This window comes from Triturus cristatus, chromosome 3_2, assembly GCF_964204655.1.
Source record: "Triturus cristatus chromosome 3_2, aTriCri1.1, whole genome shotgun sequence".
Classification (NCBI taxonomy): Eukaryota; Metazoa; Chordata; class Amphibia; order Caudata; family Salamandridae; genus Triturus; species Triturus cristatus.
The window spans coordinates 740,190,455-740,206,892 of record NC_140584.1 but is presented as its reverse complement, the minus strand read 5'-3'; the positions used below and the strand labels follow the sequence as shown (position 1 = coordinate 740,206,892).

At 51.0% G+C, this 16,438-nt stretch overlaps 1 protein-coding gene across 7 annotated transcripts in view; it reads right to left on the bottom strand.

Annotated features, from left to right (window-relative positions):
* The window catches only part of PMS1 (PMS1 homolog 1, mismatch repair system component), a 903,709-nt gene that overhangs the window by 275,637 nt on the left and 611,634 nt on the right, over window positions 1–16,438 (bottom strand). For all 7 annotated transcript variants that reach the window (XR_014979980.1, XM_085648798.1, XM_085648797.1 and 4 more), the window contains one exon: window positions 1,606–1,736. Coding sequence is in view for 6 of the 7 variants with exons in the window: in XM_085648798.1 (XP_085504924.1) it covers window positions 1,606–1,736 (131 nt within the window). In the remaining variant the exon portion in view is untranslated. The remainder of the gene's footprint in view (window positions 1–1,605; window positions 1,737–16,438) is intronic.

Below are 16,438 nucleotides of genomic sequence, written 5' to 3'. Positions count from 1 at the left end.
GGGGTTGCGCAGCGGCCCGCCCCTTGGAGGGCGGCCGCCTTAGTGCCACAGGAAGGCACAGGGGTGGGAGGTCGAGTCCCTGGGCTAGTCTGGGGGAGACCCCAACAGATAGCGTTTCCGGCGAGGGCGGGGAGGAGACAGGGGTACATATACTGTCTCCGCCCCCTCCTCGTCCTCTTGTCCGCTCGTTCGCCTTGCCCGCCCCTCCACTTACCCGGCGTCCGGAGGGACAAAGGGGGGGGGGCAGGTTTTTCTAACAATTTTACTTTGTGTTGCAGGAGGAGTTACAGGGCGATCCAAGGTCTGCACATACCAAGGGGTACATCATGCAGCAGCACCGCGGGGTGCTAAGCCAGGATACCCAGGGATGTTTTAGCGTGTCCCCTGGAAGAACGATGGCGCCCCGTTAACCGAAAGGCGGTTGTGGGTCTGAGCAACCGGGGGCTGCCATGTATGCTCCGCCCACCCATCACGGGGGGCGTGTGAAGCAAGTGGACTGGTGGTCCACGGATGGGAGGGGTGGACCCTCCCAATATTTGGTATACACCAGTTGGCGTTGCCATGGTGACTCTAGGCTTATCAGACGGGCAGGCGGCATAGGGCTGGCCTGCCCTGGGATCGCCCGTAAGATAACCCACCTTGTTTGCATATTGGTTAAGCTAATAAACCTGCAGCAATATTTCGCCACTTACATTACAGTGTCGTGTGTTTTATTTATGAACTTATGTACTTATGTGCTTTGTGATAACTGTTGCCGATATTGGCACTATGTCCTAAGGCCTGGAAAGGGTCACACCTACAGGCTCCTGGTCTCAGTAAAGATGAGTTGGTGGAATGAGATCTGCTGAGTGGCCTCACTCCCTGGTTGCAGGCATTCATTCATGTGCACTAGGCGCAGTAACCGCTTCGTAAAACTATTCCCTGAATGTTGGCCGAACTTCATGAGTCTATAAAGTATGTGGTTGCAACAATTTGACAGTAAAGAAAGTGTAGTGTAAGAGAACGGCACAAGGCCAGAAACTTCTAGGAGCCCTCTGTCATAAAAGGAGCCTTAAAGTGTGGAGTACAACACCCCAGCTGCAATGGAGACGTCTTTGTGAACAGGTATAGAAGCTCTGAGTCAAAGTCTTATCACTTCCCTCCTATAACTTAAAGTGAGTACACTGACAATGAAGCCTCAGCTCAGAGTCAGTGCCGGACTGACCGTAGTGGGCACCGGGCGTTTACCCAGTGGGTTGAAAGGGTGGGAACTGGTTTTGGACCGGTGGGAGCCATTTTTGTTGTTACTGAGGGACGGTTGTGCAGTGGTGCTGCAATATCGGCCCTGTGTAACAAAGGCAGCTTGTGATCGCGTCCCCTTTCCTCCGTCACTTTCCATAATTCATAATTCACCCACCCCTCCCATTTGAAATAATCAATACCTAGGAACTTCTGAATCGATGTTGCCACGGAGTACGATCTGGCAACTTTCAAAGCATCTCAGAGCTCTGAATGTACTGCTACGAGACAAGACTACAAAGCCCTGGGTTTGGAAAAGAGGAACTTTAAAATATAAATAGAGTAAAAAGAAAACTAAAAAAAAAACAAGGAAACTGATTGTCATACCTGGTAACATTTTAATCCTGAACCCGTTAGTAACAAGTCTCCGATCTGAAATGTACATCCATCCGTTCAGTGCTGGGCTTTCTTTCTCCATATTATAAAGGGCACCCATATAGTGCGAACCACCAAGAAGGCTGAAACAAAAACAATCAGTTAAATGGAACTGGAACTACATATCAGAATAGCGTAATCAAAATAAATAAGGGTCATAAAGCACAAGCACTGTACAATCAATCAGTGTACAAAAGCATAAAACAAATAAGTACAAAACTCGGTGAATACTTTATCGGATTTCCAAAAGTCCGCAATTATCAGGAAATCTCCGAAAACAAATAAGCATGACTTTTGCACAAGAGGTAATAAACTCTTTCTGAAGGTCTGATTGCCCACAATTTTTGTGCTGCAGAGGCTGGGTAAAATTAGTTAGTTTTTGGGTTTCAGTCAATTTTCCAGGTGTTACAGACTTCCAATGGTTTCTGGATTAGGGACAGAAGCACTTCAACTAACACGGAGGGATCTGGGACACAGAGGATGAGGACACCGTTTCTGCTGACTCCATAAATTCTGTGTCTGCAGTGATCCGATGTACTGGACTCCCGCCCTAGTAATCGTTAGTTATCACTGCTTCGACCTATTGTCTATTGGAAATTTCTTGATTTGTTCTTGGTACATTTAGTTAAGTGTCTCGAACACTTTCCACTCAATATTTCACAAAGCCCAAGTCGGGTGAAATTCAACCATTTTAACCGGCATGCAGTCGGTCTCAAAATCCACTGTCACTGTTTCTCCTAATGCTCAGTAGTTGTAATCACTCTGCTACATCCTTAAACTTGCAGCAAAAACAACTTTTGCACAATACGGTAGAAACTCTACATAGCTACAGATTCCTTACATTAGAATATTCCCAGGCATCAGGCTGGATCCGGAACTTTTTCGAGCAATCCCCTTGCGTGTCAATAGGTTGCTTCATTTGGCTCCGAGTGGCGTTATCCAGGTCGGAAGTGACGTGTGCAGTGCCTATATAGGCGCCTCCCCTGCGCGCTGATCTCAATTCTTGACAATTTTTTCTGCACCAGAAATAGTGAGCTAAGCTGAAGAAGAGTGATTAGTGTGCCAAAAGTGAGGTCCAAAAGAATCTCTTAATTTAGGGAACACAGTTAGCAGCACAGGGAGGATGGGAGGGTCGGTAAGGAATCTGCAGCTAGATAGAGTCTCTACCAGATAAAGCATTTCCGAAGGTAAGTCACTTGTTCATCTGATAGAGGCTTCTAGCCACAGATTCCTTACCTTCCTTACTGTGCGACTCACTGGCCATCTTCTTCCACCGCAAGATCGCTGACATCCACAACAGCTTCAACTCCACGACCGCACCAACGATGCACGACTCCTCCCGCCCCGCGATCACCAACAGCGCCAACCGCCTGACCTCCTGGGCCAACACCAACGACGACGAGACACGCAAGATCATGAACTCCATCCACTCAGGATCTCCGTCAGACCCATGCCCACACCACGTATTCAACAAAGCATACGCGGCCATCGCACCCCAACTACGGAAGGTCATCAACATCTCCTTCGAAAAAGCGACATTTCCGGAAAGCTGGAAGCACGCTGAAATCAACGCCCTCCTCAAACAGCCCAAGGCGGACCCACGGACCTCAAGAACTTCCGACCCATCTCTCTGCTCCCGTTCCCGGCAAAGGTCATCGAGAAAATCGTCAACATCCAACTGACCCGCCACCTCGAAGACAACAACATCCTGGACCCGTCCCAATCCGTATTCAGACGTAACCATAGCACCGAGACAGCCCTCATCGCCGCCACAGACGACATCAGACGGCAACTGGACAATGGCGAAACATCAGCCCTCATCCTCCGGGACCTGTCAGCCGCATTCGACACGGTCTGCCACCGCACCCTAAAGACACGCCTCCAAGAAGCCGGAATCCAAGAGAAGGCCCTTGACTGGACCACATCCTTCCTCTCTGGCAGAACCCAGAGCGTCCGTCTCCCACCTTTCCGGTCAGAAGCCACCGACATCATCTGCTGCGTCCCCCAGGGCTCATCCCTCAGCCCGACGCTGTTCAACATCTACATGGCCCCCCTCTCACAAGTGGCCCGCCACCACAACCTCAACATCATCTCCTACGCCGACGACAGGGAAGGTGCCTAGATTAATTCTGGGAGTCGAGGTCGGGACTACCAGGCTATCAGGTGTGGGGTCAAGGAAGAGGAAGGCTGGGCCCCCCGAAGTGGAGCGATGGCAGCAAGCAATGGTTCTGTGCATAGGAGTGCCTGTGCAGGGCTAGGCCCAGGCCCGAGCAGGACATCAGTGATGGCTTCGTTGTAGGGTAGTATGGGATTCCCCCAGTTGAAGCACCTTCATAAAAACTTTAGGTTCACGACTTCAGCCGTCCTCCGGATCATCATCCGTAGGAAGCCCTTCCTTCATAGCCACTGTGGGAGGAGAGAGGAGACGGTGTCATCAGACATGAACTCTGCTAGAGGTCAGTGTAGGAATAGGGTTCCTCAGATCCTCTTCATTTGTGTTCCTCAGTGAGCCCTTCAGTGTAATAGGGCTCTGTCTCAGATTCAGGCTGTGTGGGCCTGGTCGGAGCTGGAAGAGACATTGGGCGATGCAGGCCTAGCTCTGTATCTTAGTCAGGAATCACGATGGGCTTAGTGCTGCGAATTGGTGTCGGCAGCGCCGGGAAAGGCACCTCTGGAAAGGTCCCCAGAGGAGGTCACAAAGTTGCAGCCAATCATTATCCTAAGTGGTAAACTGGCGCGATAGCGAAGTCACCGGCGGAGCTCCAGTCAAAGACCCTTCCAAACCCGGGGGACTTGAAGGTGCTCCAGAGGGGTTCGGCTGCCCAAAAATGAGGCCCATGGCCTAATAAAACTCCTGGAATTGGACACGGGTCGCTTAGGGTAATTTGGGGAAGCGTGGCCCAGACCCAGTTTCCGACACCGGCTGTACAGGGACCACCTGTGAACAGGGTCGATATTTGAGGTGTCGTTCGTTCGTGTCGTCTGAAGAATGGAAGAATCGTGGAGAAGTCGAAGAGCGCTTCAACTTGTTCTTGAGTGACTTACCAGAAAAAGGCACTGGTGCAAGACGAGGACCAATGCAAGTGACTCTGGGAGTGGTACCGAGACTTCCCACTCGAACAGCACCTGGAGCGGCACATGATGAGCAGGCAAAAGCTTCATGGCCTGCTCTCGGATGGCCTTTAAGTTCACTGTCCCGAAATGAAATGAAAACAGCATTTATTAAGCGTGTAGCTACTCAGGGGCATACCAGCGCTGAGGCAGAAACTGAGAGAACATCATAGCAATAGGGAAGAGCCAAGTTTTTAGCAGTTTCAGAAAGGCCAGATGGCTGGGTTCCCTCCGTAGGTGGAGAGGGAGGGTATTCCATAGCCTAGCGGCATTATAAAAGAATAGGCGACCACCACTTCTAGCCTTCTAAATCCTGGAGACGACTGCCAGATGCAGATCGTCTGAGCGCAGCCGTCTATTTGCCAGGTAAGGCTGGACAATGGAATGGAGAGCGACCCTTGACCCAGTTCCAGGCAGATCGCTCCCCATGCCGCAACAGCACCACCTGTTGTGCCTGTGACTCCTAGCTCGCTGCTGCCGCCACTGCCGCGAGTTCGAGGCCCTCATCCACCCGCAGGCTACCACCTGCGCCTGGTGGCCAGTGGTAGGTCGAAGGTATCTGTGAGCTCGATCTGCCCCTTTTCCTGTCTGCCCTCCGTTTTGACTCTGCACTCTGTATTTTATTGTACTATGTTATATTGTGCTTGGATTCTGTTTTTTTATTCCTTGTATTTCCTTGCATTGTTGTGCCCTTGGTTTCTCCGCCCATTCTGCTCTCGTTTCCCGCCGCTGCGTCCCCTGCGGCCCTGCCCTCCCGCTCGCCCCGCCTCCCAGCTGCTCCTCCCTCCCACCTCCCCTTATTATGGCAGCCGCGTGTAGCGGGCGCGCCTAAGGCAAGCCCGTCTGCGCCCGTCCACGCCTGGACCGCGCCCAGCGCCAGATCCCCTGGCCCACGCAAATGCCATGACATCTGACGCCGCTACGACGCCAGCACCCTCCACGCACTCAACGCCGGCCGATCACACACCTGCTTCCAGGCCACCCTGAAGCGGACCCATGGAACTGCCACTACACCAGCCTCCAAACCACCACCACGCCCACCGGGGTAGGTCGCAACAGCTTCCGATGCCTTCTACTCAACACCCGCTCCGCCCGCAAACACGCCATCGATCTCTGGGAGCTACTCGACTCCCCCTCCCCAGACGTCGCCTTCCTGACGGAGACCTGGATGAACCCCTCCTCGGCACCTGACATCGCCATAGCCATCCTTGACAGCTACAAGATCACCCGTAGGGACTGCACCAACGGAACAGGAGGAGGAATCACCATCGTCCACGGAAACACCCTCAGAATCTCGACCAGCACCGACGACACGCCTATCACTGCCAAACACCTGCACTTCCAGATCCACACCGAACCCAACACCACCCTCAGAGGAACCCTCATCTACAGACCACCCCGGCCGCAGTTCAGCAACTCCATCGCGGACTTTGTCAGCATGCACGCCCTTGCGTCCACCTCGGAGACCTGAACTTCCACCTCGAGAACACCAACGACAGCAACTCCACCACCCTGCTCGACAACCTTGCCAACCTCGGACTCAAACAGCTCGTCACGACTCCCACTCCGTCGGACACACGCTCGACCCCATCTTCTCAGCCAGCAATCACGTCACCTTCAGCCACACCACGAACTCCATTGGACCGATCAACGCTGCATCCACTTCACCTTCAAGAAGTCCACCACACACCACCGCACACAACAGGCCCCCCACCGCAGCTGGAGAAAAGTCACCTAAGACCAGCTAGTCACCACCCTCGCCCGAAACCCACCAACGGACACTACCGACACCGACTTCGCCGCCCTCAACCTCAGGCAATGGATCGACGACTGTGCCAACACTATCGCCCCGATCAAGAAACCCTCGAACAGATGCACCGACAGAAAAGCTATCTGGTTCACCCCCGACCTCCAGGCATCCAAGCGGGCCTGCCGTAGGCTCGAGAAGAAGTGGCACCACGAACAGACACCAGACAGCAACAAAGCCTACAAGGGCGCCATCCGCAGACACCACCAACTCATCCGTACCGCCAAAAGGACCTCCTTCAAAGAGCGCATTGACAACAATGCACACAACAGCAAAGAGCTCTTCAACATCGTGAAGGAACTCTCCAACCCCAGCTCCAACTCCAACGACCTCCCGCCATCACAAAACCTCTGCGACTCCCTAGCCACCTTCTTCCACCGCAAGATCGAAGAAATCCGCGACAGCTTCAGCAACCCGGCCCCCCCAACAGACACAGACACCTCAGACTCACCGCCCCCAGTCACATCGACATCGACCCCCAGGTTTCCTGGACCCACGTCAACGACAAAGACACCATTAAAATCATGAACACCATCCACTCTGGTTCACCATCCAACCCCTGCCCGCACCACATTTTCAAAAAAGCAAGCTCCACCATCGCAGCCCATCTACGCAAGATCATCAACAGCTCCTTCGAGACCGCCACCTTCCCATAAAGCTGGAAGCACGCCGAGATCCAACACCCTACTCAAGAAACCTAAAGCTGACCCCAAGGACCTCAAGAACTTCCAGCCCATCTCCCTCCTCCCGTTCCCGGCGTAAGTCATCGAGAAGATCGTCAACAGGCAACTGACCTCCTTCCTCGAAAAGAACAACATCCTGGACCTGTCCCAATCCGGATTCCGCAGCAACCACAGCACCAAAACAGCCCTCATGGCCGCAACAGACAACATCAGGGCCATGATGGACAACAGAGAAACCGCGGTCCTCATCCTCCTGGACCTTTTGGCTGCCTTCGACACCATCTGCCACCACACCCTCCGCACATGCCTCCACAACGCAGGGATCCATGACAAAGCAGTGGCCTGGACCACCTCCTTTCTCACCGGCAGAACCCAGACTGTCCGCCTCCCCCATTCCGCTCTAAAGATACCAAGATCATTTGCGCCGTACTCCAAGGATCGTCCCTCAGCCCGACACTCTTTAATATCTACATGGCAGCGCTCGCCAACATCGCCAGATCGCACGACCTCAACATCGTCTCATATGCCGATGACACCCAGTTGATCCTCTCCCTCACCAAGGCCCCCACCACCGGCAAATCCAACCTCCACGATGGAATGAAGGCCATCGCCGAATGGATGACGATCAGCCGCCTGAAACTGAACTCGGACAAGACGGCTGTCCTCATCATCGTATCCACCCCCTCCGCCTGGGACGACTTATGGTGGCTGGCCGCACTGGGAGCTGCACCGACGCCCACTAACCACATACGCAACCTGGGAGTCATCCTGGATTCCGCCTTGTCAATGACCCAGCAAGTAAACGCCGTCTCCTCCTCCTGCTTCAACACCCTCCGCATGCTCCGTAAGATCTACAGATGGATCCCCACCGGTACCAGAAGGACAGTCACCCAGGCCCTCGCCAGCAGCAGACTGGTCTACGGCAACGCTCTCTACGCAGGAACATCAACCAAACTCCAGAAACGACTACAACGCCTCTGCAGGCCTCATCCTCGACATCCCCCGCCACAGCCACATCACAGCCCACCTGAAAGACCTACACTGGCTCCCCGACAACAAGAGGATCACCTTCAAGATCCTCACCAATGCTCACAAAGCTTTCCACAACACGGGACCAGCGTACCTCAACTAACGACTCACCTTCTACACCCCAAACTGCCAGCTTCCTAGCCCTCGTCACCGTTCCCCGCATCCGTATAGCGACCACCGGTGGCAGATCGTTCTCCCACCTCGCCGCAAAATCCTGGAACACCCTCGCCATCCGCCTACGACAGACCCAGGACCTGCTGGCCTACAGGAGACTCTCAAGATCTGGCTGTTCGAGCAGTAGCAGTACACCCGCCCGCACCCCCAGCACCTTGAGACCCTCACGGGTGAGTTCTGCACTCTACAAATGTACTGATTAATTGATTGAATGGTTGATCGCTGGTCCATTCCCCTGCTAACATCTTGTGGGTGATGCACATAGCCTTAAGGTTAACTCTCTCTCGAACAGGGAGCCAGTGGAGGGACTTGAAGGCAGGTTTTGCAGATTGTCGGTTCAAGGTCCCCACAAGAATCCTCGCTGTGCAGATTTGCACTGTTTGGAGTTTTGCGAAAGACGAGCTCGGGTCTCCAAGGTAAAGGGCGTTTCCATAGTCCAAGCGGGAAAGAATAGGTGCCTGTACCATGAGCTTTCTTGCCTGGAGGGGGAGGAGTGGAAGCACTTTGCGGAGCATCCTTGGGATGCCATAGCAGGAAGCCTCCACCTTCCGTACCTGGGCCATAAAGCTGAGGTCTTGATCAAGCCAGATACCCAGACTCTTCATCTGGGTCTTGGGTGCAGGGACGGGTCCTATGCAGGCAGGCCACATTACATTTGCTTTAAAGAGAGACGGATTGCCAAGGAGCATCAACTCGGTCTTGCCACCACTACCGCATCGACACCGGCCGGGAGGGCGACCGGCGTTGGACGCGGTAGTGGTGCTGGAGGAAGAGGTGCCGGTGGAGGCGCAATGAGGTCAACTAAGGGGGGCCTGCGGCACCGGGGCTGGAGCCGCCAGCGGAGTAGGCCTAGGCCCCCCAACCGAGTCCACGGGGCCCGAAAGCACGCCAGCGGGTTCGAGCCACCCAAAGATGGCGTGCATCGCTTCTTAGAACATACGAAGCTGGGTGGGAGTCGCTCCGGATCCCGGAAAGGGAGGGAAACGTGGAGTCTACTCTTCGGGCTCCGCGGAGCCACAGGAGGGGCGCCACCCGCGAAAAGTCGAAGAGCAACGATGCTTCTCCGACTTCTTCTTATGCTTCAACTTGCTCGACCCCGAGTGCAAAGACTTCGAAGACTTGGAACCGGAATGATGGTGGCTCCGCGACCGGTCCCTCGACCGCCCTAGTGACCGGGCCCTCCAACGGAGCGGAGCCGATTGCTGGTGCTCAAGCAGCTTTTAGGACCGCTCCCGCAAAGCCTTTGGTGCCATCGACCGGCAGTCAGAGCACGACTTGGGGTCGTGGTCGCGCTCTAGGCAAAAAAGACACACGCGGTACGGATCCATTATATGATAACAGGAACCGCAGGGCTTGAAGCCGGGCATCCCTCGTGCACCTTTGGCGTCAAAGACTCGAAAAAGACGTCGACAGAAGTAGAGAAAAAGTTCGTCAAAAAATGACTGAGGTACCGCTCTTCCTGGATCTACGCTGGCTGGCGTAGAGACTTAAACATCGCTCTTTTCCACGGAGGTGGGACATCTCCAGTGGAGATAGAGGCATTGATCAAATCCAGGATGATTGGGGAGATCGTTTCGTATACTTGCTTCAGGATATTAGGTGGAGCTGGGTCTCTAGGTGACCCGCTCTTCACGAGTGCCAAGATGGTATGGAATGACTCTCAGTCCATCAGGGGAAATACCTCCAAGGAGTGTTCCCTACTATGCGGACCAATATCCTCTAAGTGGGAATTGTTGTGACTGTCTACAGAGAAAGAAGACGAGTAGATATTTTGAATCTTATTATTAAGGTAGTCTGCAAGTTCATTGCAGCGTCGGCTAGTAGCATCAGGTATATCTGGGGGATAAAGGGGGTTTAAGTAATTATTTCATTATGCGATAAATTCCGCGGGGGGAATTGGCTGCCAAGGAAATTCTTTCCTTATAATATGAGGCCTGGGCCAATTTAATTTCAACCTTGTTTGTTCTTATGGCCTCCTTGTATTCTGATTTTTGTTTAAAGAGAAATCCTTTCTCCAAGCTCTTTCGAGTTTCTGGCAGATCTGTTTTAGTGCCGGGAGCTTGGGGGAGTACCATGCCATTCTATTGGACCCTACTTTCATCAGGGTCATTTTCATCGGGAGAACCTGATTTAAAGTGCTCTCAATCCAGGTGTTAAATCTTTCATTGGCAACGATTAGATCAAAATCAGGGGTCGGCTTGGTCTTTTCTAGCTCTAATACCCACTTTTCTGAAGGAAGTTTAGGCGAAGGACGTGACATAGTTCTTATTGGCCTGGTTGAAGGTGGGGTCCAGGAGAAAGGGATCAGAAAATGATCGGACCAGGGTATTGGGATGGGTACCTTTCCAGTTAATTCCTCTAGGTTGGAGAATATGGGATCTAGGAGGTGACCCTTCACATGGGTCGTATCAGTGACTTTCTGTTTGAGCTGGTACGCAGCAAGATCCTTAGTAATCCATGACGCGGCCATATATGAAGGATCACCGAAATACATTTTGAAATCACCCTGTAATGTCAAGTTAGCATGGGTACTTGCGAGATTAGCAGCCATCTCAGGCAGTGATTTACAGAATCGACCTAATGTCCCCAGGGGATGATAAATTAGGATACCTGACAGGGAGAGGGAGGGGGTAAATCCTATCGTGAATAGAAGATTCTCACAATCTGCACTTCGCACACAACGCGGAGTCGTGTTTTTTTTTCAAAACAATACAGACAGACCAATTGGGGGTCTGTCACCGACATCCGTCTAGGACAGGCTCCACAAGATTTAAACCCAGTGGGTTTCTTCCGGGACACTGTGAAAAAAAGTAGGAAAAGGCACACTAGTTGTTGACAAAAAGGTCGAAGTCAGTCAAAAAATTACTAAGGGAAGCCTGATCCAGAAGGAATGGAGGTCAGCGTGCTGGAGTGGCACAAATAGATGCATCGCGCATGTCACTTTCGGCACGGCACAATGCCACCAACGCCATGCAGAGCCGAACGACCACAACTACTGGCGCGCAAGTGGATTGCTCAAAATGTTTCCAGATCCAGTTTGATGCCTGGGAATATTCGAAGGTAAAGAATCTGTGGCTAGAAGTCACTATCAGATATAGAAAAGACCGCTGGAGGAGCCAAGATGGCGACCGGGACGGCAGCGTAGACTCCCGGCTCCGTGAACCTCCGCATCCCGCACGAATATCCTGCCTGAGATCCTCAACCTGTGCTACGTGGTCGTGTTTCTGAAGGAGAGGGGCTCCCGACTGTGTGACTCCGAGGTTTCTAGCAGTGCTATCGCCGGAGAAAACTGCATCTGAACCTTGCGGCCTGTGCGACCCTGGAGCCGGGACATCGAGTGGACGCCGTGGCCGGGTGGCAGTGCGACAACAGCGGCTGGTGGTGACTGGGTGGAGTCGGCCCACCGGAGCGGTGCCAAACTCGGCCTACATCTCGGCGTGGTCACTTCTACTGCCCAGTGTAGCTGACCGAGTGCATGACCGGGGGCGCAAATCTTAGATCCTCCGGTGGCTGCCCCTGCCTTGCTGGTGAGCTGCCCGGCCGCCGTCCGTATCCTGCCCCGATCATTGCGGGCCGCCCCCGGATTTCTACGGGAGCTGGTCCGTGGTGGGGACGACTGTTGCCCGTGACCACGGATAGTTTTTTGCCTGCCCCCGGAACCCGGTCACCCGCGACGTGGACATCGCGAAGCTTGTCCCGGGGTCCCGGCCCCGGTGAGGGTCGGGCATACTTGGCGGCCATCTTGGGTCGATGAAGCCTACCATCCTGTCCGCTGGGCCGCAGCGGGCCTGTGAGCGTACGATTTTTGAGAGTGTGGCGGCGAGATCACAAAGAGCTGAGCTGGGGTACGGCGACCTCCTCGAGGCTATTGGTACTCTTCACTCCTCCTTGGTTCATGGTTTCGTGATCTTGGGGAGTAAGCTCGATGGTGTGGCGTCGGAGTTGGGGCAGTGGCGGCCCGCCTGTCCGCACGAACACAGAGTCTACCCACACTGCGCGCAGGAGGACGCTGTGGCGGCCACCCCTGAGGTTAGTGTACGACTGGACGCCCCGGCCAGTATGCTACAGTGTGTTCGACCTTCTGAGGGCCTGATCTGTCCCGGAGGCGTCGGACCTGAGTGGGATGTGGTGGCCTCATCCCGTGCATGCCCTCCTGCGACCCAGAGACAACTCCAGCAACTAATGTCTGCTTTGGCTGCTTCTGCCTTCCTGAACCTTGCGTGCAGAGCAGATCCTAGGGCAGCACTGGGAAGCCTGTTTCCTCAAGCGGCGGACTGTGTTGATGCTCAGAGACTTCCACCCCACCTGTGTGCGTCGCTTCTCTGTTGTTGTTGGACATTCCTCTGCCTAGGAACATTGGGTATGGTGCTGGGTCGAGGGGTTGGCATGGGCAGAATTCCAAAGAGTGGTCAGGGATGAGGCTAGCCCCTCGGGGGTGGTCGCCTAGTGGACGGGCGGGCTTGGGGTGGTGTGCTCTCCTGACATGGCTACTGGCACAATAGGTGCATAATGCTCCCCATCGAGGTTTGAGAAGATTGTTTTTGTGCTGTTCCTTGTTCACTTTAGGGGAACCTTACCGTGCGGGAGGGAGAAGCCGGGGGTCTGTTATGAAGGCCCTCCTCCAGTTTATAAATACTTTCTCTACCCCCCCGTCTGGTGGGGGTCCTTTCCTACTTCTTTTTCCCTATTCTCCTACATTTCGGGTCTGGTTCCAGGGCGACAGGCACACTGCTGGGGGGGGGGGCCGTACTCATCTGCAGAGGTGCAGGGTGGGGGGTTGGGGGAGGGGATTCTGTATTCTTTCATCTTTTTTTCCATGGCCTCCTTTTTCTTCTCTGATTCTTTTTGTTTTCTTTTCTGGGATCAGCGTGATACACCTCCTTTTGCTATGCCTCGTTGCCGTTCCATGTGTTCACAACTTCCGGGGTGTTCTTGGGGAGTTCTGGCGGGTGACTGCGGGCGCAACTGTATACTATGTGTTTCCCCATCCTGATGTTCTTGTGTTTGCGCCATTGACCGAATAGATTGCTGTAAATCGCTAACGTTCATTACTCCGCATATCCGTGATCGTTGTTTTTAAAATTGCTTGTCACCTGATCCTTCTGCCTTGTTTCATCATAAAATGAAAACCTCTTTCTCCTGGTGCCCTACTTACGCTGTTCACAGTATTAGCAGTACGATTTTGCTCCCCGAAGTGCTGCCTGTGTTTATACTTGTTGTTATTGCTCTGATTGCTTAGCGGCCGGCCCTGGGGGGTTGTAGGCCCATACTTGTTCTTCTTGAACTGTCAATAAAGGTTTTCAAAAAAAAAAAAAAAAAAAAAAAAAAGATATAGAAAAGACCCAGTAGACGAGGGAGCGACGAGAAGGTGACAGACTGTTACGGTCCATGACAAAAAACTATGAACCTATCTAAACATAAACTTACAAAAGGAGCGTTCTACAAAAAGTACCTCCCTTTGTGTCAATGATAGACACTACACTGCAAGACACAAAGATCATCATCATAAGTTTATGAGGAAATTAAGATATAAGAACTTAAAGCACCAAATTACAACCCACAGACAAAGAGAAGGACTAGTCACTCTAAGTGCACACTAAAAATGTACCTGTGCAGCTCTTTACACCAAATAAAAAATTAAAGATGGTCGAGAATTAATACAGAAGAATCTGAGAGAAATGTCTATCAAAGAACAGAAAATGAGTAACAATTTGACATAAAATGAGAAACCATTCTCATAAAACTTATCAAAGAGCAAATTAAACATCCTAAAAAAAGCAGATAAGGAAGAAGCACTACTGGACACTGATTATTAAGAATCTTTGTTCAAATACCAACTACCGAACATAACCACCTACATTCCACATGACCAGGGCCCGTAGAAGAAATCATAGAAAAGGCTTTATCAATGCAACGGATTTCAGAGAACACTAAACTATACCTAACTAAGACATCAGTCTAGAATTCTGATATTGTACATGTTATCAAAGATTACCAAAGATCCAATAAACCCACCAGGCATGCCTCTTACTTCAACCGTAGGATATCAACAAAAACTACTTGGTATATATGATGTTGCCTTCTTACAGAAAGTGGTGAAACAAACCGAGACCTATTAATCAGGATACTAAGCACTCCTTAAACAGATAAGATAAGAATAACACATGGCTGTACACATCATTATATACCTAAATGCCCCCACACAAAGGGCTTGGCAGCCACGAAGTTCTATTTATTGACAAAGGAAAATCTCGGCACAGTGTCGGAACTCGAGGTAAGATCTGCCTCTCAGTGGCAGGAACATCAATGAGCTTGTCAGCAGCACTATCGTATGCAAAAATATGCATGATGTTATTTGAAGACACCCATATTCTAAACAATGAAAAGTGAAAACAAGATCTTAAAACCATTCGCAGGTTTATTAATGGCTTTCATAGCATGGCAAGGAACAAAGTCATAAGTGATTGGAAATACTGAAGCCATGGACAACACAAATGAAACAATCTGTTTCACCCATAATATTGACAAGGAATTTATACATTTTCTTGATGTACAATTCACACAAAACGAAACGATATGTTAAAAAACAATGTTTCTGAATGCAACACAGGACCAACCTCTAACATGCCAGTAACTTTCACGTCCAACGTTAGAAGAAACACCTTCCACATTCACGATTGCTCAAAATGAGGAGAGTTATCACGGAACTGGAAGAGTACAGCCAATTAGAAGAAGAGTTTATGATCCAATTCTGTTAAAGAGGGTATTCAGGCGACACATTCAGAGCAGCCCACAATAGGGCAAAGACACACAAATGTAACACTGGCTTCAAACAAACTAGTAGAGAGAGAGAAACACCTGCTTTTGTCAGCCAATATTCCAGACAAAGAGGAAAGGTTGACAGAATCGTAAACAAGCATTTGCAATGCAATAGGTCTCGCATTTACGCAACTTTGAGCTATTGACATTGTAAATGACAAGGCCTTTTATTTTTGTTTTTCGCTTTTAAAACATAAATAAAAGGCATCGTCATTTACAATGCCAATATCTTAAACTCATGTACATGCGTCTATTGCCTTGCAAATGCTTGTTCCTGTATTGGCATTGATAATAATTAACTGTGGTAATAATGATTAAGCTAAGGGACTCTTGCACTCAGTAGACTGACGAGGTGTTTACGAGTGAACTGAGGAAATACAGAAAAAGGCTTAATAATGACCAACAGTTTATGAGGAGACGGACAGCTCCACAAGAAACCCAGACAGAACTGAAAATTAAAAGACAGACAATTTGAAAATGGGATGGGGAGGAAGGGTGACATTACAGACGCCCCTGTGTGATTTGAAGTCACTAGGAGGGGGTGATAGTGGGCTAAATTGAAATATCGAGGAACTACAGCAGGACTATTAACTTGCAATTTGCCTATTCTTGCCACATAATTTACTCAAACCCTAGTGCCGCGTAATTTCTTCCTCCCCTGCTGCATAACTCCAGTGGCCCTGAGGATCCTCCACGTTACTAGAACTAAGGGACGTGCAGCACCAGGGGCAGTACCAAGTATCATTACTAGATGTCTCTGTAAAGCCTGATGCAACTCGACAGACCAGAACTAAGGCCGGGGGCCTGATTTACTAGTTTCATTCAACATAACACAGCAAATGAAGTGCCTCGATAAGTGTTAATATTAAGGGGGTCTTTGTACAATATAATTAACGGTTCCAGAGTGCAGCATACCACACGTGGTTGGGGGGGCAGCAGATACTCCTCAAACACTATGCTACCTATGAATCAAGCAAAGTCATAAGTCTAATCATGTAAAAAGAGATTTGTGGGTTAAACATCAGAGAAAACTAAGACAAGATTTATTGAACATAAAAGTGAAGTAAAATAAGATGGCTAACATAAAGACAACCGTAGCTGCATACTAGATAAAAGAAAAACTCAATTTAAATCCAATAAAATTCTGGGAATTGTGAAAAGA